Genomic DNA, 26,355 nt, shown 5'->3' on the forward strand with positions numbered 1-26,355 from the left:
GAGCACATAAAATCTACCCAAGGATGTCAGATGTACATTCTCTCATTTAACACACACAGAGATCTGAATGCAAAACGGCTTCTATCGGAGTTTGACAGAGCATCCTGCTACATTCATCCACAAATATTTTTTCATGAGCAAGTCTCTTTGCTTTCACCAAAACTGGTTGAGGTCATGCTGACAAAAAATTTGAGCAATCTTTATCTTTTTAAGGTCATGCACACATTGTCTGTCGGTATGTGTTATCAAGACATACGGTATACAATAATAAAGATTCCCTAAGTGCTTCCAATGAAGTGGAACAAAAAAAATATTTAATATTCGTGCTATTAAGATAATAGAAATAAAAATGAATCTTCCCCGACCTACAGTACGCTAACGGTATTGACAAGGAACTTGAACGTTTTGTTGAAATATAATTTGATTAAGACTGCAACCACAATTTTTGCTACAGATTGTGATTGCAGTGATTCATTATGACAATTCAAGGGATAAAATATTAAACTCCTGTCTGTATCTTACATAAATAAATTTGTTCGTTCTTCATTTTGAAATGAATTGTCTTATTGTTAACAAATCACAACCCTAATCCCCTAACCTTAACCCTTTTTATACTGTATATACAACTATATATATAAAATATTTTCAGTTTTAATACATCAGACTACTTCAGGCCGCCCAAGTCTCAGGTTTTTTTTCCAATATGAAGGGTTGACCTGTGCTCCCAAATGTTGAATATAACCGCAGGTGAACTGTGCATCTACGGATTCAAGGTGCATATGCAGATTTTCAGTATTTCATTACATAACTTCTTGCCTGTAAGTTATAGACTGGTCCCCGGCTGGATCCTTGACATTCAAACTTCTCACTCAATTTCGCAAACTCGTCTTTGATGTAGTTTTTATCTACTGGATGCAACAAGTCGGTGCACAGCGGTCGGCGAAAAGTTAAGTTCCAGAGGACACAGAGTCAACTGTAAGAGCGGGAGGTCTGCGGGGGATATCATGGCCACTGGGGTAGCAGCGGTAGCAAACGCAGTCTCTGGGGTTGGATGAACAATAAAGGGGCCTGTCGTTTGTTTAGAACAAAGGCCTGTCATTTGCTTTTGTTGTCGCTGGTATTTTTGTTCCCCCCCATGTAATCCTCGCAGCATCGTTAAAAGCGCAGCACAGCTGGCAGGACTGAGCGAGCAAACTATGAGTGAGACGCAGCGGAAATGAAAAAAACGGAGAACCTGTTTGGGCGAGTGTCTCTCACCTAGATCTGTGTTGGGCCCGGCCAGCAACTGTTTGAACTTGTCCAGGCGGGACGCCTCCCTCTCGGTCATGGCCGGGGTGCCAGATGTGTTCTGGTCAGCCATGCGAGCCACCAGCGGGATGACGGGAGGCCGGTGGGGCAGAGACCGCTGTCTGTGGAGCGATGCAAACTCACCCGCTGCATCTGGCGGGCAAAGACAGAGACACGAGACAGGTTATACAACAACTACACACAGCGAACGGAGGGACTTCATGTGACACAGCAGCGTATTATCTTGTGCAGATGAGGATACTGAAGACATTTTTTCAATACATGCAAAAGGACTTTGTACCAGAAGTAATCTATCTATAGAATAAGCCCAGAGCTGCACGTTTTCTTCTAAAGTCTGCAGAAACTTTTGTTTCCATCCTCTTCCTCCCAGATCTGACAACATGGGTGAAGGGCGGTGCGCGTTGGTGGGGGATTAAAGTCTCCGACGGCGCCGCGTTGCTCTGTGCTCGCGAAAAACATGGCGACCGTTGAGCGATCCAAGGATTTTGATTCAAGTCTCTCCTGGAAATAGTCCAAGCCCACAGATTCATTTTCACTTCACATGATGCTCTGATGTTGTGTTTCACTGTAACTATACTGAGACCAGTATCAACAACGCAGAGAACTCCGTAGATTATGTCTTGATGTCCTGCTCTAATAAACTTTGATTTGCCTTTTTCAAGAGAAGGGGAAAAAAACACTCATGCTGAAATGATCCCTCGGCTTTAATCTGAGCAGGAGCAAGGTGAAACTGGCGCTGATTTGTTAATTAGTAAATGCTGAGCACGGCAACTTGCTTGCTAGTTAGCATGTTATCAAAATCACACTGAAGATCAGCTTTTTGCAGATACACTGAGCTGATATTCTTTTAACTACAGCTGCATAGCAAGTACTTACAGTTAGGATTCTGGCCCAACACATGGTCGACATAATACCACAGTCACCTACACTTGGAACCTAATGGGCCTGTTGCCCTTTCACTTTATTGTATGGTTCCTAAAAATCTTTTGGGAATAGAACGTAGTCACTGTTTATGGTTTGTTTTGTAATAAGCCTCCAGTTTGGCAGCAGTTGTTGCGGAATGTCTGTGGATCATCTATAATGGATACACAAGCACATTAATTCAGTCTGCTGAGGGCCACATGTTCCCCCAGATGTTCGAAATTTAAACGGGAAAAAAAGAGAAGACAACGAGAGCGAGAGTCACACACACATACAACAAAAACAGAACCAAGAAAAGTTACTGACAAGCTGGTGAGTTCAGGACATCAGCGTGGAAAGGGATGTCCCTCGTGTCGTGGACACTAAACAAAAGTTCATAAAGGAAAAACCGTGTTCATAAAGATCCCTGCCAACATCCCTGAGCGCCGGAGCAAACCGCGACTATGTCTACTGTGCAGAGAGAATCACACAAACTCCATGGCAATTAATACAACTGCCAATTTTAATAACCCTTTCAGTTTTTACAGCAGCAAATAAAAAGACTAAAAATCTGTTCTCAACCACATTATTTGCACTTTGAAAAATTTAAAAAGATTATTAGAGTATTTGTAGTGGAACATTTTTGTTGGACTGTAACAATTAACCCCCCCCCCCCTCCTTTTATTGCACATTCAATAACTTTTAACTTTTAAGGGGGCATAAAACAGAAATTTAGAGGAAGTCAGTTATGTCCACTTGTCTGTCACAATATGCTGCATCGATTATTACGAGTAAGGACGATCAAATACGTAGACGCGAGTGCACAACAGCATGAAAAGAGAGAGCGGAACCCCTGAAGCAGTATTACAGTGCGGTGTCAAGAAAACCAGTGGCTGAAGAGATCCGCAAGCTTCCGCAAGTGTGTGTGTGTGTGTGTGTGTGTGTGTGTGTGTGTGTGTGTGTGTGTGTGTGTGTGTGTGTGTGTGTGTGTGTGTGTGTGTGTGTGTGTGTGTGTGTGTGTGTGTGTGTGTGTGTGTGTGTGTGTGTGTGTGTGTGTGTGTGTGTGTGTGTGTGTGTGTGTGTGTGTGTTGTACATGCATGCTAGTGGGATGATGAGTGCCCGAGTCCATTATGCCATTATGTATTCAAGTATATGCCGCCTCGCTAATGAAAGCCATGCTGTGTGCCATTTATGTAATTTGACTGGGCCAAGTGTGTCCATGCTATTCTTAGTTGTCAAGAGAAGAGAAGAAGAAGAAAATGAAACACCTTCATCATCTTCTTTCCTGTTAATGTGCATGTCACTTGGTTGACCAGTCTGCCAAGTATTCATGTTTTGCAAGTCAGTGTTTTTGGGGACAAGCTCATATCATGACAGTGCATTCAAGCCTGTACCGAGATAAGAAGAACTGCCCCGAAGGCAACAGACTGCTTATGTCATCTGTATCGGCACCGCGGCAACAGGCAGAGCGGCAGAGCACCCCTGCCAGACAGGGAGATGACCTGAAAGACAAGGGCGTCTCGTCCAGACGTTCGTGGTGTTTTGGGCGTCTGCTGCAATTGCTGAAAGTTACAATCTATGAAACAACAGCAGAGCAGCAGCATAACCATCTCTTTGTTTTCCGTAGCCTGCTTTACGCTTTAAAACGTGTTTCTAACTTTTAACCAAAACTATTTGACAACAAAGACTGTAGTATCTATCTCCATCTTTTTCTAAATGGTTTCGATGCTGCACACTCTGCCAAGACTGCAAGCGAGTCCGAGCAAAGCACAACATTGGCAGTCTGTCAGAAACGCTGCTCTACACAGTGAGAACTTTAGCAGCCAAATATCCGACGCTGATTCCTCTGGTGTGTGGATGCTGGATGATTCTGTTGAATCAATTGAATGTGGTTAGGATGACCTGATGACCTAATGACCCAAAGCTTAGGGCCACGACCATTTACTGCGAGTCACTCACTGACTCTCCCTCTGCCATTTTCTATCAATCTTTCACTGCAGCTATCAAATAAAGCCATTAAACTGCCACCCAAAAATATTATGAAAAAAGCGAATATTCACAGCTATTTAATTTATGGCAGATTATTAAATGTCAGTAAAGTGACTTTCCGATGTTTTAACCCAAAATTTATGCAGGATGCATTCCATCCAAACACCCTGTTTTCGATCAAAATTTCAAAAAGATGAAACCATGAAACTAACAGAATAATAAACAAAATTAAATGGAGTTAAAAGTTAAAGGCAGTGGTGTGATGGATGAGATCTGCCTCTCGATTACACAGAGGTTTCAGGGTGTCTTTGCAAAATATTCCGTGACAACGGGGCACTGGAGATAAATACGGTCCAGCTTTTAGTATGCAGGTGAGCCAGAAAACTTTTGGACACTGAGCAATGGTGTTGACTAACCTTTAGGTGACCCAATTGGAGCTTCGCTGTGGGATTTCACCAGGCGACCGTCAGCATAAAAGCTGCTCTGGGAGGCGAACGACGCCTCTGGGATGGTCGCTTCTCCCTCCTCCGCCCTCTCCTCCTCGTCCTCCTCCTCGTTCTCCTCCTCGTCCTCGCCCTCCGCCGTCTCCTCCTGCGTGTCCTCTTCTCTCTGCTCCAGCTCGGTCGAGTCGTCCAGCCTCTGTCTCTCCTGCTGCTTGCTATGATTCTCAATCACCTGTAGAGTTTAGAGGAAGAACAAGAGCACAAGACATTGAACTCCATATACAAAAATTTTGCAAACCACAACATCTAATTTCTACAAGTGTAACCTTGTAAGAACCCATTTGCATAGATCTATTTCAAATCCCTAGAAAGACTTTTAAACAGTACTGTAAAGCCATGTTACACTTTCTACATCTGCAAATACACGAGTGTCCACTAGTGGCCAAGTGAGGTCATTTTCATCATCAGAGTATGTACGCAAAGCTCTATGCAGACGTCTGTGTACCTTCTAATTTGTTATGACCATGGTCAGTGCGGCCTTTAAGCTATGAGAGCATAATAAGTATAATAAGAACTATGTGTCTGTGGTGTCTGGCGCTGTCTGTGTGTGATTCTGCAAGGGAGAAAAATTGAGGCCTAGGTGTTCTGATTTTTAGAAATTCTTTTGCCATATACAGTTGACAATTTCATGGAACAACCTGATTTGAGGGTGCAGACATTGGTGAGATGCTTTAAAATAGACAGAAAAGACTGGGGTGGCACTGTGGATCTGGCGACTCTCCTTCAAACCAAACCCTTATGGAAGAAAAACCTCCACCCACAGACCCCAGCATGAGTTCATTCACCTTATTTGCCGTTTCCATGACCACCTCGATGTTAAGGTTCTGTGCAGCCATGGCGAGCAGCTCGTCGTCGTCATCCCCGACATCCCATGCGTCACTTGTGATGCTCTCAAATTCCTGGAAGGTGGTCGCCTTCTTGGGCTTGCCTGGCGTGGCCGGAGGCAGCTTGTTACCTGCTTTAATTAGACTGGAGGAACAGAGGGAAGGTCACGAAGATGGAGGAGATAAGGGGATGAGGATGAGATTGAAAGAATTGAGAGAAAAGGGAAGGGAGGGGGGTAAGACAGGGAAGCGGGGAGGGAGATAAAGTAAATAAGCACAGGATAAGGAAAAAAACGGCTCAGGGATGAAAAGATAATCATTTTGACGCTGACAGATGAGGAATGAAATAAAAGAACACCAGCCCTTTGAACAAAACATGACAAATGAATTAATGAACTAACTTTCAAACACAACAAAGTATGTATTATATTCACATTTAAAACACTGACACTTGTCAGTAATTCAAAACACTCACAATGAAACACACTGAGAATCACATGCCTTAACACCTAACAGGACAGAACCTGGTCAAGTTTGAAACAAAAATTTTTACTCATTTGCTTTCTTTGCACTAAAGGGATACTATTTCCTCCAGCCAGAAAAAAATAAGTGCAACAGAAAAAGAGAGTTTAATTAAACTCAACACTTCCTGTTTTATCGTGCGATGCGGAAAAAGGGGGATACGAGGGAGGGATGGGTAAAAACACGAAGGTGCACTAATCTCTTACAAAGGCAAGGATTTCCATATCAAAGAGAGGGAGATGCTTGTCCATATTGGCTAACTTTCATCATAACTTGGAAGAAAAGAGAAAGTCTGAACATTTACCCGGACAAAAAAAAAATAAGCAAATTAAATTCAACCCCCTGTGGAAATCTACACGATTAAACATCAGACAGAAGGATTACCATTGAATAACAGGCTGTTCTTCTGTGTGTGTGTGTGTGTGTGTGTGTGTGTGTGTGTGTGTGCGTGTGTGTGTGTGTGTGTGTGTGTGTGTGTGTGTGTGTGCGCATGCATGTACGTGTGCAGGAACAAGACAAGTGCCGACGGAAATATTTTTCAACTGTACATAAAATATCCCTTTTTTTCTAATTTATGCCTCTTAAATCTTTAAATCATATAACCTAATATCAAAGTTTGTACTTGGCATAGTTTAAATCTTTACAGATAGGTTAGAATAAAAGTGAAAGTAGCAACTGTAAGCCGTTCTCTCTCTCAGTCCATTGACCATCGATATTCTGGTAGGTTCACTTCCTCTAAAACAGGAAGGGAACTGCAGTGCAAACAGAAGGTTCCCAGAATTATACTGCGATACCAGAGATATGAAGATTCATAGATTCAAGCACACTACGGTTATGGCCACTCCCCTATGACGTCAAAGCCCGTGTCTCAGTCAGCTGTCAAACGGCAAACAAACGGGACCACATTCCTGAAAGTATGACGTGTTGTTACTGCATCAATCAACAGCAGATTTCACATTTCAGATTTCAGCTTTCAGCGAGTGGCTGTGCAGAGTCTCTTTAAGATGTTTGCATTCTTCTGGCGCTTAAATGCATCAGATCACATAATCCCTGGCCCTCGTGGTGAATAGAAATGGAAAATTAAACATAGGAACTTCAGGCAAATGTCATTCAAAGTGAATCCTGCATCCTGATTCCTACCAAGGGACTAGCGGTTTCTATAAAGGTCTTTTGTGTGATAATAATTTCCGCATTGTTTCTGACAAAAGCCTTAGTAAAAGATTCATCTCCCGTCAAAGAGGAATGAAAAAGAGAGCACTTTGATTCAACACGCACCTGGATAAAAACCTGTTAGTTTATCAAAGATATCATCTAACTGGAACAGTCAAGAATGGGAGCTACATTGGTTTTCAGACATAAGTTTTCCAAACTAAGACACACTGTTAGCACACAGAAAGTTGAAGAGGAAATAGTCCCAACGTTTGCTCATAGTCTCCGGCAAGATCACACGCACAAAATAGAGCTGCACTGAACTTACTTCGCGTGAAGGAGCGGGTCGAAGGGCGGATGCTGTGCTCCGTATACATGTTGAATGCTGAGGAAGTGAGGAAGAGAACATGTAAATGAATGAGCTAACTTACCGCTGGCTGTCAAGTTAGATACGCTAGCTTTCAAGTTAACCAGTTGCCACTGGAATAAGCGTTACGGAAATGGGACTGTTTGAAAAGCCATGGTTACTGCTCAATGAAAAAAGTGCTACTGTATCATTCTGTGAATGCGCTGTGGGTACAGTAGTTGACTGTTAGCCGCTGTTAGCAAACATAGCTCTTAGCCAGCTAGCAGCAGCCAGGTGTAAACTGCCTGAGAGACTGATTTACAACGGATATTTGTACAATACGAGTGGAGGGGGGGGGGGCTAGCGAACGTTGTGCAATGCAGCAGGGCAGCCGGTGGAAGTTCAAGTTGCGTTTGAAGCGCAACAGTGCAGCGTCCATTGAGTGAGGCTAGCTACGCTAGGCTAGCCAACAGGAGGGAACACGTCACTCACCTGCCAGGAACCTTGGCTGCGTTTCTCTTCCAGAACTGTTTTCTGCTCCCGTCACTCGACATGATCCCCCCCTCGGCTCCGGCCAGTCCCGAAACACAAACACGCGGACGCTGTCGTTGTCTGCAAAACGTGAAATATGTGTTTATTTACACCAGGTCCCCCTCCTCCAAAACTCAGAAAGCTGCCATGTTGATACTGCCTAGTGGGTGAGCAAGCGCGGCCGCGATTGGCCGGGGCGACACTTCCTCGCCGTGGGCCAATCACAAGTGAGTTCCGCGGTGAGGTGGCACGGGAAGCGGCTGACGTCACACCCCGCTGTCTTTGCTTTGTTGACAGAATGAAAAACCACAAGCATCAGCAACACAGGCCTGGAGAGAAGAATACCAACATTTCCATTGCATCAATTGATCTGTTAATACTTTAGTAAGGTATGCTATTGTTTAAAGTTGTGTATAGTTGTTACCACACATTATAATTCAGACACAACTTTGAGAAGATGAACTATTTCTAGAAATAGGAAGTAATGGTATGTTCTAAATATATATATATATACCTTTCAATTTCCATACTAACTGTCTTTCTCTGTTACGCATTTGCACAACACTCAAATACCATGAGGAAAAACTAACACAACAAATAGTGGAGCTGGATTATCAATACAACATTTCAATCGTTTTATAATCAGTGATTTCCGACCGAACACAGATGCCAGGATGTCGGGGGCAAACAACTTAAACACAGTTTGTTTTCATGTCGGTGTTTGCCTGAAAGCTACCTGAAGGTTATGACAGGTTCAGATACTGATTCAACTCTTGTGTGTGGAACCACAGAGAATCACCTAAATGCTCTGATTTAGAGAGAGCTTATGTGTCCACGGGGCATGCTGATGCTGTGTTTATTTGCCAGGTTTGAAGCGGGGGGGGGGGGACGGGACTTAGAGCTATCACTCCGTCACTATTTTTTTAAGATACCAGCATTAACAGGAAAAGTTGCCAACCCCAAGTCCCTGCAAAAAGAAAGAAATAAGAGCTGCAGAAAGGATCACAAGTGTCTCTTTCCTCTCCATAGCCTACATATACACTAACCGATGTGTCAGAAAGGCAACAAACATAAGGACTGACCCCATCCAGCCCTCCCACCACCTTTTCACACTCCTGCCATCTGGTAGGAGCAATAGTTTCTTCCCCCAAACCATCAGAAGTCTGAACACTGCGAATGCTGCCCCATATCCCCCTATCTCCAATACCATGTAATGACATACATGCACTCATACAAATGCACCAGCACCCTAAATGTGGCCGGCTCTTAAGTACCGTCCACTCAGAACGTATAAATGCATCAGCACTTTTGTTTTAACGTGGAATAAGGACTTTTTATGAATCAGCAGCACTTTTTATTTAACGCTTGCTCTATGTTTTTAATCTGTTCCTATGTGTCTGTCTTTCTTTTAAATATGTGCCTGTTCTTAAATGTAACATACACTTTGATCTATGAAGAATGGTATCTCACTCCCCATGTATGCTTGAGTGTGTAGTATGTAAGTGACAAATCTGATTCTGATTCTGATTCTGAGTTGCAAAATGTGTCCAAATGTTGCAGGTTTTCTGTTGAAATATCTAGGGATTGTTTTTGTGTGTTTGTTTATTTTATTCCTTAAGTGTTAGACCTGTGCAGGTTTCATGGCTGAATGTCAAAAGGCATCTGGGAGGCTTACTTTTCCAAAATAGCCTTTGGCAAAATAAGTTAAAAAAAAAGAAAAAAGGAATAAGTAACCTAAAAAAAACAGAATTGAAACCTGTTGTGTGCTTCTCCTTTTATATGGATGGAACAAATTACAAGTTCCTATTGTATTATCGACTGTTTCTTTCTCTATTTAAGCATAGTTATGACAACACGTTAGATTTTGTTTTTTCCTATATGAAACAAACTGGCATAAACTTAATTTATTTAATGTATTATTGTCTTTACAGTTTAGTGTACAGACTTCAATTCCAGACACGTTTTTATTATCCTCCCAAAGTTTTATTTTTTATTTTTACACCTGAGTGAACCCTCTTGCTCACACACGATCTTCGTGTGAAGTACACCTGCTCTGCTGTCAACTCGGGCACACGCGGTACACACACACTTACTGCACACACACACACACACACACTGCACACACACACTCACTCCACGCGTTGAACGCGTCGTGCTGGGCGGGCCGTGACAAAAGTAGACACGAGCTCCATCGGACGGCAGCTCAACAGCTGATCGCACGTCCAGGGTGAAGTTATGGAGAAGCAGCCCCCGTCGCTGTGTTCGAGGCTCTTTCACGGCCGCGGGCCGGTGGAGGTCGTTCTGGATCGCAGTGTTCTGGCTTGGAAGGAAACCGAGGGGGGCCGAAAACGAAGCTCGGCCATCGGCGGGTTGTCTGCAACGGGTGAGTGGCAGTGGAATGAGTCTCCGAGCTGTGCCACGATTCCCAGCTGTTGTGCTGTTTGCTTTTGACATTTGCCAAATCCCTATTAAAAGTTGAAAAAGTCATATTTTCACAATCCATAAAAGTTCAAAAGAAAAAACCTAACCTCAAAGACCAGACTTTCTGACAGTCAATCGTTTGCCTTTGGTAAATGGAACCACTGTAACCTACATGCAAAAAACAAACAAACAATTCAATTCAAATTAAAAGTCAGGATGAGCCGTCACTCTCCTCTCCTTATCTGGACCATGCAGGTGTTAAGGGAGCAACAGTCAGGTCGTGTAGCCGCTGTATGAGCAGGTGCAGGGTTCTCAAGTCAGAGACAATCAGGAGGCTCTGTTTCTTACAAGCAACCACTACAAGAGGATGGCGGTCATTTGATACTGTACATCTCCCCAGGATAGAGTTCATTCATTCATTCATTCTCTGGCTGACTCGTCCACGAATGCTGTTTTTCTGCCCCCAATGAGCTCCGTCAACATCTTCAGTAATGCGAGCCCTGGATTCAGCTTGGTCACTACAAGTTATGAGTTTTGATAAAAGAAAAATTGAGGTAGAATTTCCTCAAAACATACAGGGCATGAAATTCTTCTACTCAAGTCAGAAAAGACAGAAGTGGGGAGTTCAAACTTAGTCAGAAGTCTTTATCAGTCTTAATTTTATATTGTACGTACTTACATTACAACTCTTTATTTGTATGTCACACGGCCACCTAAAGCTGTTAGTTGTGCCCCAACTTGAAACATTCACTTACATCAGTGATGGCAACCAATTTGCTTTTAACCGTTTTTTTTAATGAGCTCAAACAAATGTTTAGTTTGTATGATTCTATGATTTGTAAACTTTGTGCTTTTCCATCAAACGTGCCAGGAACTTTGATTTCTCTGGAACATGAAAGTCATTTGTGTGAGTCACAATACGCCGTAATGATGACGGCGGCACAATGTTTTATTTGCACAGCTGGATGTGTGTTGGCAATGAACTACAATCAATGAGTTCGTAGTGGCAGGTTTTGAAATAATGGGGGAGTGGTGTGTAATAGTGGTAGTATACTTGACTTGTCAGCAATGTTCAAAAACTTCCTGAACCTCTTATTGGTGGCACTCTTTAATCGACTGGGAACTGTTGGGATTTCTCTGTAATAGTGTGAGGTCTCGACCTTACTGTGCAAAGTGCCTTGAGACGATGTATGTTGTGATTATGCTCTATAAAAATAAAAATTGAATATAATTGAATTCCTGCAGTGGAAACACTCCTAAAAAATATGTGTTTACGGATAGCTGTGCAACCCAGCATGTACTGGATTAATGGTATCTGTATCCTAAGATCTCTTTACTGTCACTGTGGTTGTCGGGCAGTTTTCCAAACGTCGGCCCTTTCAGTCCTTTTGAATCGGAAACGTCCGCTTAGTCCCGACGTCGTACGGTTTGTCCATCCAAATGAGATCCCTGGTCTGCAATTACTGCACCACGTGTACACTCGGGTTTAAACCTGGCCGTTGACCTTCCTCAAAGTGGTACCAAGCGCCCCTTAATAACCCGCCATAAAGACTTCCGTTTATTGAGCCAACGTTCGACGCAGCTACATCAAAGTCCCTCCCAGTGATCACTGTGACGAGAGCTGTTCAGTTCGCCCTTGAGCTGGGGAGTAAATATTGCCAGTAGTATATAACCAATAAGTGCAGCGTTAAACACTGTTGTTAAAAAGAAAAAAACAACGAGGAACGGGGTCACCGTCATTTCTGAGGAAATCAAATGACCGAGGTCATGCCGAGGCAAAACCCCCCAAAAAAAGGCTAATTATGTTTACCGCTTTATGACCGTAGTCTTTGAGCAGCATCTGATTCTGGTTTATCATTAGTGGACCGATACAGCGCGTAGTTAATCAGTTACTGTAGGAAAGAAAGGGCTGTTGTCGGTTGGAATTTTCCCTCACATTTTGCACCTACCCAAACACGAAACTCTCTGCGTCTCGGCTCCGTTTGTTTTACATGCTGTTGACTTACATCATCGGCTGCTCAAACACGCCGCGCTTCCCTGTCGGTTATTTCTGTGTGTGTGTGTTTACATTAGAGCGGGATCAGAAAAAATTTCACAGCTGTCGCAGTCCGTCTGATGAACTTAATGTACTTGAGATGTGTTTCTACAGTTTGTTGTTGGGTTAAGACACCAGCTTCTTACCTGCATGGTCACAGATACCAGTGCCCGCAACAGCTGAAATACTGCAAATGAACAAGTTTGCTAAGTTGCTTTCTATTTAATTTTCTTCCCATTAAGTGTACTGAAAATTAAAAATGTGCCAAATCAAGCTGGGATATTGGGGAAAAAATAATATTAGAGGAGGAGGCATGTGTTAGTTGGTAGAGGTTTGACCTTTTTCTCCACCGAGTAACATTTAGACGTTAAGAGAATCAATGGGTCAGCCGCAGCAGTGAGAGGTTAGACAAAAGTTCATCTTAGCTGGTGACAGAAAATCATGCAGCGGGACTCAAATTTGCCGGGGTCATCCTCGGCCTGTGTCTTCAACATTTTTTTTCCCCCGATATATATTTCCCCTAACGTCAAACTGACCCACGAGTGCCATAAATGCCGAGAGGAATTGTTGTGAGCGGTGAACATCACTCCGGCCTTGATGTTTTGGCTTACGCAGCATTAGCGGATGTTACTGCTTGACATTTAAGTGGATTTGGCCGAATCACAGCATCCGTCAGTCAGATGTGCTGAGTAACACGCGAGACGGATGGCAGCCACAGACACGCTTAGATCAAATCCAATCACTGAGATGACATGATCCGCGAGTCCCGAGTAAATCTAGAGGAAGGAGGAAAATCTGGAATAAATCACGGCGTATGCCTTTGCGAGCGGCGCCCCTTTTCCTCCAAATCACTTTGCTTCCGGAGGAGCACTTCCTCAGGCCCCCTGTAAGCCGGGATATCTCTCTTGGTCAGAGGGGGGGGGGGGTTTAGATATTTGCTTCCCCACATGGCAGAGCTGGATATGGATCTGTCGTCTTACAGTGACGGATTCACTTACCGTATATACACTGGAAGTTTGGGAAATGAGGGTGAAAAAAATTGGCATGAGCATGACAGAATTTGCTCTGTGATAAAAACCCCTTTGGAAAATCCACATGATAGCAAAAAGGGCAAAACATGGATGTCTGTACAAACTTTTGTTTACGTCCATCCGGGAGGTATTTCATTGACGGAGGGAACTTTTTGACCTTTTTTTTTTCGTGGCTCTTGAAAAGTCAGCAGATCAGTCGGGCTGACCAACCGCCCATTGACATCGCTCAAGCCAAGGTGATAAGATGACTAAATCCAAGAGCACGCGACAATTACAGAAAAATTGAGATCGCAGGTTGTTATGACTTTAATCGACTGCTACTTCTGGCATCGGTAAGTGAATGCGCAGTATCCCCTGCATCTCCAGTCTCCCGTTATAACTTCCACCTTGGCTGTCCTTTTTTTCTTTCTTCCCTCCATCTGTTTGCCTAAGCGTTGGCTTCACAAAACCGCCGTGCCCCCGGGGAAATCCACGTCTCGTCTGACAGCTCACTGCCATGTGTACCCAGGCAGATCTGTGCTCTGTCATCTAAAGCCGGTGCTCAATGCACAGCCCTGTCTGTACATTGAGAGACGGGCTACAGAGGGAGGGAGAGCGACGCGGGGAAATAAACGCTGGCATAAAAACGACAGCTTGGAGATCAACTGTGCAGCTTGATACCTTATTGTGTTTACTTACCTGTGGCTCAGTTCAATAGGAGTGGAGAGTGGGACGTCTAAAGCCGAATGCTTGTACGCAATGAATCAATTACCTGGATAATGATGTGTTGAGTGAGGAAAGTAGTGCTTCGCTGTCCTCTCCATGGAGGCACATCCACCCTGTTTGATCATAGCTCACATTTTCTGATTTATTACTGTACAACTGTTGCGTAAATGGACACTGCTTCCACTTAAATCCAGCATGAGGCCAAAAACTCTTTAATATTGTGTTGAATACCCAACATCGTCAAGTCTTATCTCCTCTCTTGCACCTGTGTTGCACGTCACTCGGAATACAATATGTAAAAGCAAAACAAGAATGACATGAGCACAACATAAAAAGTGTGGGCACACGTAAGCACGCAAGCGTTTCCTTAAGCTTGCACCGGCTTGTCCCCTTAACACGTTGTCACTGCCAAACCACAGTAGCAACGAAGGGATTACATATTGATTCACCGTGTTAAGGGAGGGGTGCAGAGGACAACGGCAGAATATAAATATGATGACAGCTCGTCGCTGTCAGAGGACCTAAAGAAGACGAAGGGCAGGCGCCGCGCCGTGGCTTATTACGACCTATGTGGTCGTTTTAATGGCCGCAGTGTATGTACACGGCCACTAGAGGTCAGCGGGAGATGTACCGTGGCCCTGGTACAGTAAGTCCGTCGAGTTTGTGTATTTTAATGGATTTGCTTATATTCTGAAAAGCAATCGTGCCGATTCTCAGCCATGCAACCGTAACCCTGACCTTCCCCCCTAACCTTTACAAGCTCGTCAACCACTCGTTGGGAAATCAAATGAGAACCTCACAGTGCAATGAGGCGAAACATATTTGTGGGGTATAAGCCACTGTCAAAAGTGAAAAGAGTCCAGAATGGTGGAAGCTATTATAGCCTATAAGATAAGCTACAGTATGATGGTTCTTTAACCTCATATACAACAGTGATCTTCCCTTTTTTGTGTGCATGCGTCACTGCCACAGTGAACCGTGCTCTTCTTCAGAGTCACTGGTTGAATTACATGGTGGGTTGTGTCTCTACCAAAAAAGAGCTGGATTTATCTGACCCCAAAAGCTCCGTTACACTAACACAAAGATCCTCTTTGTTCCATTATTACAGGATACGATTATTGCCCAGACTAGTGGCTCTCAAACCTCGACGAGTCCTGCTTGACTCTCGGGCCCTGGGAGTTCAAGGGCTACTTCACCGATTTTTAAACTTTATGCTTCTCCTAATAGACATACTTAGAGAAAAAAAACCCCCACACTAGAATAGTCAGTGGTCTCTTTCAAATCCAACACCTGAGTGATACAGTCTGAACTGAGACTACAGCTTGCTCATGCCCACATTATCCCATGTAGGATTGAGTCGAAATGGAAGAACAGATATCTGAGTTTTCACTTTTTCCCAACGAGCGAGTCCCGATATTACCAGGTGGTTGCAAGCAAAAACTATTTCTGCTCCAAAAATGTATTACTCTTTATTACTCTTTTTATTTATTAACCGCACAGTTACTGGTTAAGTTTAACCGCGGGCCCACTGAGAAGGAATAATCACTCCTTGTTTAAACCGCTCGCCACCTGTAGAGTTAATCAATCTTCGACGAGCCTCATTTTAATGAACCGCCGGTGTCAACAATCGTGGGCATAACGAATTCGCAGATTGTTCAAATATCCGCAGACTGGCCGTGGCTTATTTCACCGTGTTCACGCTGCGCTGCAGCTGTTAATCCAGCTCACGTGACCACAGTCGAAACCCGGTCGCGCGCCCCCGAGGACTTCGGATGTTTCTGGCTCAGTAGAGGAAAGGCACCAACAATGCCAGCGCGAGGGGATTACATTCACACTCGGGGCAGAGCAATGCACTGCCGCAGCCAGAATTCGGGGTCCAGCTACACATGCCAGGCTCGGGGAGCAATTCTCTGCTTTGTCCCTCGGCCTCATTTCATGTGACTCTCCGTTTGAACCTAGTCCCGTGGCAGGCAACTTGAACCCTTTGGAAAAACCTGATATCAATACCACGTGGCAGGTATCAAGGGTTTTGCCGTGGGCTCGGCAAAGAAAGTCGAGCCAGCGACGCCAACACGAAGTGTCCCGCTCCGGGCGGCGCTAACCACCGGCTGCTTTTGAATGTCGTGGAAATGACGAGGGCAGTGTTTGTGTTTTAAAATTGTTGAGCTCTCGAGCTTGCCCCCCTCGGGACTGATCATTGGCGGTTTTGCCTCTCGGCCTTTGTGGTCTTTCATTTTGGAGCAACTGATGGCTGAGGGCAGCAGTGACGACGAAAGTTAGACTCGACGAAAAACAAGTGAATGGAAAGCGGGAAGAGTGCAGAACGGGACTCTCTGCAGATTTGCAGCCCTCTCCTGCTCACAGTCACACACTGAGCCCTGTGGTACGAACAGGCGATGCAGTGCACAGGCTGACGGCTCAGTGCTCCGATTCTTTTCAAGCACAAAGAAAAAAGTATGTCAGTGGAGAGTGGAGAGGATCTGGCTTGTACGGCCGAGGGCTTTGCATGTAGCTTAGGCGCCGCACTGAGCTCAAGAGTCTGGAGTGTGTGTGTGTGTGTGTGTGTGTGTGTGTGTGTGTGTGTGTGTGTGTGTGTGTGTGTGTGTGTGTGTGTGTGTGTGTGTGTGTGTGTGTGTGCGTGTGCGTGTGTGTACGTGTGTACGTGTGTGTGTGTGTGTACATACGTGTGTGTGTGTGTGGCCGGGGTTACTGGAGCAGCGTTAGAGAGTGGGAATGTCAGCCGTTGTCTCCAGCTCCCTCGCTGACACAGTTCGCCGGGATTGTTCACGTTGTGCTTGTTTCCGGGTTTAATTTGACCAAGACCAGAGAAAGAGAGAGAGAGAGAGAGAGAAGGAGATGCTGTGTACATGTAGTGAATCGGCTGGTTTTATTTGTTTTTTGACAGGGGTAGCTTTGAATACCAGGTTACTTAACACGGAAAAGATTTCATACATTTTTCATTTTTTGGGGGGATTTCACCATAAGCCCAGGGAGCTTAAGATAACAAACATGCAAATGTGTTAGATACAAGACAATATATTCCCCCCGGTGTCTTGTCACAACTCGGTTAAAAGTTTGGTGCTTAGATATGAAAAGGAAAAACGGCAAAGCGCAAACGCTCCTTGTTGAACTATGTCAAATCTGATAGAGTTTTGTTTACAACCTTGGGATCATCGCGGCTGTAACTGTCACGATCACCATGCGACGTTTCACCAAAGATAATCTGCTTTGCGCTTATCAGGTCGCGCTGGCATGGAAACGATTTCCGACGCGCAGGAACGTCCCGCTCAGTGCACCGTGTCTGCTTTGTCAGCGCGCACCTCAGCGATGAGTCAAACCGCCGGCATCACATGTTGCACGACTTTTACAGCGTCGGTTTTGAGTAGATTTGACGGTAATGAGCCGTTTAAGGCCTTTTTTTTTTTCTTTTTTTTTTTACTGAAACCTTGCTACATACCACAATGTCTCACCTTTTTTTTAAAACCTATAAACCGTGTTGAATATGGAAGATGAGCTGTGTGGGTGTAGAGGTGTTTTTTTTGTATTTTAAAGGCACCCCTTGGCAGAGCACGTTGCACCCCTTGGCAGAGATGCTTTGGAATTATTTCACAGAAATAAAAATAAAAAAAATAGTCCAGCGTGTACCTGGTATTCAGCGATTACTGCTGTCAGCTCAGCATGCTGACATGTTCTCGCTGTGTGTTCAGATTAGTTTCCTCTGGCTGTTCTAGATTCTACCCACAGCCCAATGACATGTGGGCCAGGTAATTGAAGATTGAATTGAAAATGTATATGTATTGACTATATATATATATATATATATATATATATATATATATATATATATATATATATGAGATACTTGGGCGACCTCACCAGTGCTGGGTCAGCGTCGGGCCCCTATAGGCTCTGAACGGGATAAGCAGTTTAGAAAATAGATTGAATGTTTGTGTGAGAGTAACTTTCAGCAATTCATTATGTATTTTAATTCAACACCAAAAATCACTTTGGCAGAGCACTCCGCGTCCTTTTTCATATTGTCGGAAAGGAAACGGCTCATTCTTTTTTTTTCTGAAATAAAGCCATTACCCACATGGCCATAACTCTTCTTCCTATTTGTCAAAGTGTGAATATCGATGGCCATAAAGTTATTCATGCCTGCATGGCGCATCATCTTTATTTGAGAAAGAAATGAAATCCTATTCCCTCAGACTCCCAGGAGGGAAATAATATGTCATGCCTCCCTCCCATCCATTTCACTATATCACCTGAATAAATTTGTAGTAATATCTCTCTGTGTGTGTGTGTGTGTGTGTGTGTGTGTGTGTGTGTGTGTGTGTGTGTGTGTGTGTGTGTGTGTGTGTGTGTGTGTGTGTGTGTGTGTGTGTGTGTGTGTGTGTGTGTGTGTGTGTGTGTGTGTGTGTGTGTGTGTGTGTGTGTGTGTGTGTTGCAGAGTTGAGGGGGGTCAGTTAAACTCTTTTGCAAGTAATATTGTCCTTCCCGAGTGCAAAAAGTGCACTTGTGAATTTGTTCCTGTGAGTAGCAAAAGCTATCTGTCGTACTCGAGTGCTCAGAATTTCTGTATCTAAATATAGAAACGGCTTACGAGGGAAAGATTTATTGTGAGATATTGTATATAGAGTATTGAGGCATCACCCTCCTCCTGCAGAGTTGCACCTTTTCACAGTCCACGTGTATTCTTTTTGTGATTTCATTGCCTTCGTGTGGCTTTTCCTCTGGTCGCTCTGTGTCATAGTGAGACCGGCTTGTCGTCACTTTATATCATGTATGTGAAAATAAACCGTTTCCAAACAATCTCCTTTATTTTTCCCTATCTCTGCCTTTCCAGCGTGGTAAATGAACACTTCATTCCTCTCATGTCACTCAGCAGCTCTTTCAGGCAGAGACCCGCTCCGTGCCAGGTGGCACCGGATCACACTGTACTTGACAAATAATGAACACGTTTATGAACAAACCGTTCCGATTTTGCCAAAAGCCTTTCATCCCACAGTCGTTCTTTTTAAAACTGGCAAGCTGAATCTATCCATCTATCTAATCTTTTCTGTGGGAAAGAAGTCTTTTGTTTTTTGTTCCTCCGCTAACACTCGCCACCTCTCATGGGATGCAGCCGTGTTATTCCTTCTCATTCGATTGATTTACATATTTTTGGTGCTGATAGACTTCCAATACGTCTGATGAAAGCAGGATGGGACTGAAAAAAGTAAAGTTTGACTTCTTCTGAGACTAAAACAGTGATCTGAAACACGCCAAAACGTAGACAAACAGAGACGAGGAGAGCAGCATGTAGTCACGTGATCATTGCTAATATAAAAAATAAAAGATTACAGGAGCTTTAATCTTCGCAAAAGTGAGCCTTTTTGTGAATATTTCATTTGCGCGTGCTGTGAGCATTGCACGGCCGCTTTAGTTTTTCCTGTGTGTCTGTGTGTGTGTGTGTGTGTGTGTGTGTGTGTGTGTGTGTGTGTAAAGTAGTACTTAAAAAACTAAAAAAGTTAGACTAGCTCTGACAGCAAAAAGGAAATCATGCTTTGATTAGTGTCTCCTGCAGTTCAGTGTTAGTTGATTAATGAATTCCTTTGTTTGTGAATCTCCTCAGCTCACGGTCACGCCGTTCACGTGTGCGAAATAGTGGCCGTCCGCAAGACGGAAGAAGACGACGACGACGACGACGACGACGACGACGGCGGCCGAGACGGCGCGAAGAGCAGGAGTCCGACAAAAGCGACGCAGGGCTCCCGGCTGCATCCCCACGCGTTCACAGGTACCAAAACTTACGTGGTTCGTCCAAATACAGCACACACACACACACACACAGGAGTTCTTCTTCTTGCCATTACATTGTTCTCCAGTGTGCATGCGTGTCCACGAGCATGATGTCTTTACCTTGACTGCGATCGGTTCTGACTCCAAATCTTTCCTCCGTCTCCCCGTCTTGCGGTACTTCATTTTGACCCTCTGAGAAAGAGATGCAGCGTCTTTTGTTCCCTGAGGCCAGCTCTCATCACCGTCGCGTTCACCTCCTTCGCGGTAGGTCAATGCCATATCCCCGTTTTTGGGGGGTGAGCGCGCCGGGAGCCACCAATCACGAGTGATCTGACACTGGACGGCTCCACAGTCTGCACGTACAGTAAATGCGTCAACCTGAGGGGTCTGTCACAGCTCATCTGACTCGGGCCTAAGAGGGCAGCGTGCCAGGGACTTGTGAGTTAATGCCAGATTTTTGAGCCATTTAGATTGCATCCAAACAAGATCGGGTTTACATTATTTATCACAGGCAAATGTTAGAAAAGGACCTCCCTAAATGTGAGCCTTTGACGGCATTAGAGTGTGTGGGGTCTGACAGCTGCACACACCCCCACATTCTGTGGAAACCCGGCTTCAAAGACACGTCCTCCTCACTTACATCCTGATTATGTAACACTTTAAAGGATGATTCCCTGCCTACTCCACTGTAAGCATGCGGTTACCATGAGTGGTTTTGACTGAGGATCCGGCTCGAAAAGTGAACTTTCCTATCCGATGACGAGAAAGAGAAACGAAATTGGCTCATGTGATCATTCGACTTTGAAACGCTTAGCGGGTGAATGTGCTGTCCAAGTGCCTCGCGAGTGAATTTTGTTCGCTCCTTAACGTGAATATTTCAGTAATGTTCCTCGAAACATATCGTGTGGTTCCAGTGTCACACAAAAGGGTTGAAGGCCGAAGGGCTTTGACCTGACATGACCTTTTAAAGTATCTTTGTGGAGTGTAAAACATAAAGTGCCCCCAACAAGTTCACATGATGAAAATATAAACAGCCATCGTATGGCACAGATCATTATTCATTTTTTTCTATCTTTGTCCCACTCTCTGTCTTCCTTTCCTCTTCTTTTTTTTTCTTCTCTCTCTCTCTCTCTCTCCAGTCTCGTATGTGAGGAGGACGCGGCAGCACCAGTGGCGGTATAGTGATGTCACCTTCCACTGTGCCAGTCAGCCACTACGTGAGCAGTGGATCCGGGTCATCAATGAGCAGTTGTCACTACTGAGTACGCACCGTTTCACAAAGTTCTTTAACGTACTTTGGACCTAATCAGAACTTACACTTCATCCGAATCAGTTTATTCACATTCACATGCTGCAGTAGGGTTATTATTATTATTATTATTAGAACAATGAATCTGTACCACATGGAACAAAAGGTCAAATGTATCTGGAGGAAATGTACCGTAGTCAGGCGAACCTGGCAGTCTTGTTAGAGATAATGATTGGAAATTCATCAAGCACCGTCTTCCATTGTGACATTTTGGAAATATTTGGTCCATGCTGAACAATTACTCAAAATATGTACTTGTACTTACAAGTTACACAAGTTGCCTCTCAGAAGCTGTCATCTTCTTTTCACTCCTCTCCTCTGATGAAGTTATTATTCGAGACAAGGATTATTGTGACCGTGTTTTTTCTTGCAACTGCACTTGTCGGCGGAGGCATACAACATTTTATTAAATTAAACATTTTCTTATGAAAATGTCAATTGAAAGCATTCAGCACATCGTCGGCCACAAATCTGTTGGGGCAAACAAATGATGAACCAAATTTGTAGTCAGGAATTACACTAATTTATTAACATAATACCTTACCATAAAAAATATTACACCATCAGTCAGTACATATTAGGCTTTATTAAATTTTTGACCCTCCCTTTTGCACTTTGGGACTTCTATGATTGCATGATTGCAATAATGGGCTCTCAAGAATCGCAAGAATCGTTTATTGGCCCCTCTTCTGGCCGGAGAGATGAATCAATTCAGGAACAAATGAACGACATTCATCGTGAAGTTGAAGCTTTGGCGTGTCCGACGGTGTTCGTCCCCTCCCCAGTGCGCCCTAACATCACCCCCTTCCTTTCTTCGTTTGTGCTCATTTACCACTCGATCCCGATCCATTCGTTTTCCCATCTGAGCACTTGCTTTGTTCTGAACTATCTCGATTTGTTGTCCTAAACGCGCTCTTCCGTGGCAGCCAGACAGACAAACCATTTGCTGTGCTCCATCACGGCACTTTGTTGTTTTATCACCAAATGATGCAGCGCCTCTGAATTGCTCCACATTGGGCCCATAGTCGGTCGACACGCCATTTATTTCTCGAGCAGCGTGTTTTGGAGACCAGTCAGTTTGACTGAGCATTTTGAGAAAAGGTCTCTGGTTAATGAAAACTTCATCAAGCCGCTGTCAACTACGCGTTTGGACAAAAAAAAAGAAAAAAGCATAAACACTGGGCCTTTTTAACAACCATCTCATACCCCTCTCTCACTTTGCAGCCAACCGACCCAAGAGCCTCCTGGTGTACATCAATCCCTTTGGCGGAAAGCGGCGCGGGAAGCGCATTTACGAGCAGGAGGTTGCGCCACTCTTTCGCCGCGCCTGCATCTCGGCCGACGTGATTGGTGGGTCCCTCTCAGAAGCCTCCTTCAACATTTGAATAAAAAATGAGTCCTTATGGCCGCCATATAGATCTCCATGGCCGCGGTGGCCTCTCGCGGGTTCTGCAGAGGCTTGCGAGGATATGAATTGGCATACGGTGCTATTAATCACATCAGCACCTTAATGGAAGCTGTGATAGTTGATAAGCTTGGGTATCCAAACACATCTATTATTCAATAAGTGCTTGGTACTGCTGCACGTAGTCCCGGGTATTGATGGTCCATCAGAGGGAATGCTGTTCACTCTGGGCTTCCTACAGCGACCGCGAATAGCAGGGATTGCATCTTTGTTGACATTGTACGCTCGGTAAACAGATTAACTGTTGAAATATAGCTCATATTTCGCGGGGCAAATGTGAAATAGTTGAATTGCATTGTTTCTGTGCCGCCGTGCCTTCGCCTTTTTTGGAACGTTAATCTGAACGGCGAGATCCAGTTGGTGTTTAATATTCAAAAGTGCAGCACTTTTTCCTCGTCTTTTATTTCAAAGCACCGGTAACGGCACGCTCGCTGTACTCGTCGAGCCACAGAGCGTCTAGTTATTATGTCTGTGCGTTCCCTCTCATTGACACTTGCCATTTGATTTTGTTTCTATAGTTACCGAGCGTGCCAATCATGCCAGCGACCACTTGAAAACAGAGGCCAATCTAGATAAATATGACGGGTGAGTACTGGAGCTAGGCGCCGGCTTTCGGGCTTTTAACGCTGGTCCTTCACTGTGACATTGAGTTGACTCTTGTCTGTTCAAATTGCTGTAAAGCCACTGAGAGGCTCCGCCATTAGCTGTATGTCACATAGTGTGTATTAGAGGGTTTTTTTATGAGGCCCTGTTGTGTTGTTATCTGTGTGTTGTGTCAGACTGTAATGACTCAGACAAAGCCCCGTGAGTTTCTCACACCCAACAGCCAGTGTCTCTGATCATCTCCGACGATAAGCTGCATTCAAGTGTCTAGAGTTGGTGTTCTGTGACCTGACGAGTGATTTTTGATGAATGTTACTCACAGGTTATTCACAAAAGACACAAAACCAATAAATGAAAAAAAACAAAACATGAATAATTAAGGGGCTGGAATAAAGGCCAGCACAGGATGAAATCAATCGAAAAAGGAAGAGCTTCCCCGACGGCCTTTAGCAGGTTGAGACCTAGAGGATTTTGGGCTTCACAGTGTGGGCTCATTTCAGCAGGGTCATCAGTTCAGAAATGTAGTCAGGAACCAGTCCCATAATGTCCCTTAAATACCTTTTTTGCTGTGTTGTATAGGATGCTTTAGTACTATAGTAAAAGCAGCATTTAAGGTCTAAAAGCAGTAGATCAGATGTCACGAAAGATGTATTAGTAATTTCCACATTTTACCATCACATCCGGCATGTAAAACCACCTACAATATCTGTACAATAAATCAAAATCTACAGGTCACTCTCTTGAATCATGTTCCAACTCAAACTGTACATAAATCCTGCTCTTCAGGTCTGGGCGAGGGGATTGTGTGAAGTCAAACTGATAATTGTAATTTAAGACAAAAGACATCAGTACCATGAAAGGTTTTTCTTCCTGCAGGGAGCCCGATCAAATCCCGCCTCTGTCCGTCAGACATACACTTCTCCGAGGTTTGTGAGATAGGCTTAAAAGACTGTGATGCAGGGTGGCACCGCGTGATATTCTTATTTATTAAAGAGTTTCACAGTTAGACCTGCTGCCCAGATGTGTTACTGTCAAAGCGAGAGGCAAGAGCTGCAAGAGCTGAAAGTCCTGCAAGCTGTTGATATCATTTCTCTGCCCAGGGTGGTGTGTGTGGGCGGAGACGGGATGTTCAGTGAAATCCTGCACGGGCTGGTCACCAGGACCCAAACTGACCACGGCGTGGACCAGAGCCAACCAGACGCTGAGCTGGTGCCATGTTCTCTACGCATAGGCATCATTCCTGCAGGTGAGCTTCGTCCATTGTAATACATAAAACGATTTAAGGGTTGGAAGAGGATTCAAAGGAACAATTCAACCTTTTCGGAAATGTGCTTATTCGCTTAATATCCGACAAGAAACTGTTGAGATAGACACCACTCTCATATTTGTCCACGGAATAAGACGCAACAGGCAGCAGCTGGTTAGCCCGGCATGACTTTAACCAACAGACATGAGAGAGGTATTGATCTTCTCTCCTAGCTCTCGGCAAGAAAGCATTCTTCCAAAACATCCTGAAATATTTCTATTATTTTCATGAAATGCGTGTGATGCCAAAGTTGAAGTGAAATATAAATAAAGTTTGTCTTAGGAAGTGCAGAAAATAATGACAAAAGTAGAACTTTAGCAGCTCCCTCATGCCCCCATGGCTACAGACAACATCAGGTTACATAATGTACTAATAATGATGGAAATCCGACACCACCTTTTGTTTCCCCATCAGCAGACAGTGTAGGATATGAATGTTTGCATGACACATAATAATTTGCCTGAAAGACTTTTCACTTTTCCTCAAACACAAAAACCTCTCGCCTCACTGTTCCTCTCTCCGCCCACACACACGACTGCAGTCCACTGCTGAATGCAGAGTTCACCGCAGGTGTCTCACTGTTGTCAAAGGTGCCTCTGGGAAAAATGTAGGAAATCACTTATGACTCCATCGTGAAGGTTTAAATCGAAATGACTGAATAAGTCCTGCAGTCACAAATCAGGAATGCATTGTGTCGGAGGGCTACAGGGAATATACTGTACCTGCACAGTAACTTGAATGTCGAGTTCTTCCCTAAATTGTACAGGAGGAGTATAAAAGAAATTTGACTCCCATCAGAACTGTTATTGATTCCCATTGAGAGGAACTTTGACCCCCACTGATCCCGGATTTGCCGAGCTACAGAGCAGAATCTCTATGGCAACAGGGGCAGGAGGTCCCACCAGGGCCCGGTGGAGGGTCAATCATTAAAAAGTGCCAGTAATGGGAACACGCTGGGTGACATTTTGAAATCACCGTAAATTTGACGAGGATGGAACCACAGTGCACGAGGCAATGTGGCGCACAGAGGGATTATAATAGCGGAGGGGTTCAATAACAACCAGGATTTAGATGTTAGAATTACATTTTTAGTTGTCTTTTACAAAGGCAAAGGGATTTGACATGTGAGAAACGTGTGAATCGCTGATCCTTTCATACGATTGTACAAAGGTTCCAACATCTTATCTTCACACTTCTCCTCGGCTACTTTAAGCGGTCTGTGAAAAGCTCAGGGCCACTGCGATGAAAGCCCCTCAAAGCACTTTGGTGCTTGGATGTGTTATTAATAGTGCTTTGCTTTCTTGATGATACGGAGTTAAACAAACCCTCTCTCGTGGCCAAGGACAACCTCTCGTCGGTGTTGTAAAAGCCGCCGAGAGCATATCGTAATCACAATGAGCAGGAGCTTGATTTCAAAAGGCAACTTCAGTGGGTTTCTCCTGCCACGGCTACGACTGCTGATAATCGGGCACACGGCACGCGGCGTTCCAGGACAACAACAGATTCAGTCTAATGTCTGCATTATTTTATGTAACAGTAGCACAGCCAACAGGCTATTTTGTTGTTGTTGTTGTTGTTGTTGTTGTTACCAAATTTCATGAGACGACCAAAACCAGCAGCGAA

At 44.3% G+C, this 26,355-nt stretch overlaps 2 protein-coding genes across 6 annotated transcripts in view; one reads left to right on the forward strand and one right to left on the reverse strand.

The window, feature by feature from the left end:
- Window positions 1-8,258, reverse strand: part of tbc1d22a (TBC1 domain family, member 22a) — a 95,155-nt gene extending 86,897 nt beyond the window's left edge. For 3 of the 5 annotated variants that reach the window (XM_035646986.2, XM_035646995.2, XM_035646965.2), the window contains exons 1-5: window positions 8,035-8,256; window positions 7,525-7,581; window positions 5,487-5,670; window positions 4,615-4,873; window positions 1,258-1,440 (exon numbers count right to left, since the gene is read on the reverse strand). In XM_035646986.2, coding sequence (XP_035502879.1) covers window positions 1,258-1,440; window positions 4,615-4,873; window positions 5,487-5,670; window positions 7,525-7,581; window positions 8,035-8,096 — 745 coding nt within the window. In that variant the 5' untranslated portion in view covers window positions 8,097-8,256. Of the gene's footprint in view, window positions 1-1,257; window positions 1,441-4,614; window positions 4,874-5,486; window positions 5,671-7,524; window positions 7,582-8,034 lie in introns of all 5 variants that reach the window. The other 2 variants (XM_035646976.2, XM_035647003.2) reach the window with 2 other exon arrangements.
- A 1,910-nt stretch (window positions 8,259-10,168) lies between these two features.
- The window catches only part of cerk (ceramide kinase), a 32,121-nt gene continuing 15,934 nt past the window's right edge, over window positions 10,169-26,355 (forward strand). The window contains exons 1-6 of the mRNA XM_035618560.2: window positions 10,169-10,456; window positions 19,883-20,047; window positions 21,189-21,311; window positions 22,583-22,708; window positions 23,342-23,408; window positions 24,527-24,672. Of these exons, the coding sequence (XP_035474453.2) occupies window positions 10,309-10,456; window positions 19,883-20,047; window positions 21,189-21,311; window positions 22,583-22,708; window positions 23,342-23,408; window positions 24,527-24,672 (775 nt within the window). The 5' untranslated portion in view covers window positions 10,169-10,308. The remainder of the gene's footprint in view (window positions 10,457-19,882; window positions 20,048-21,188; window positions 21,312-22,582; window positions 22,709-23,341; window positions 23,409-24,526; window positions 24,673-26,355) is intronic.

The sequence above is a fragment of the Scophthalmus maximus genome, chromosome 12 (assembly GCF_022379125.1).
Source record: "Scophthalmus maximus strain ysfricsl-2021 chromosome 12, ASM2237912v1, whole genome shotgun sequence".
Taxonomy (NCBI): Eukaryota; Metazoa; Chordata; class Actinopteri; order Pleuronectiformes; family Scophthalmidae; genus Scophthalmus; species Scophthalmus maximus.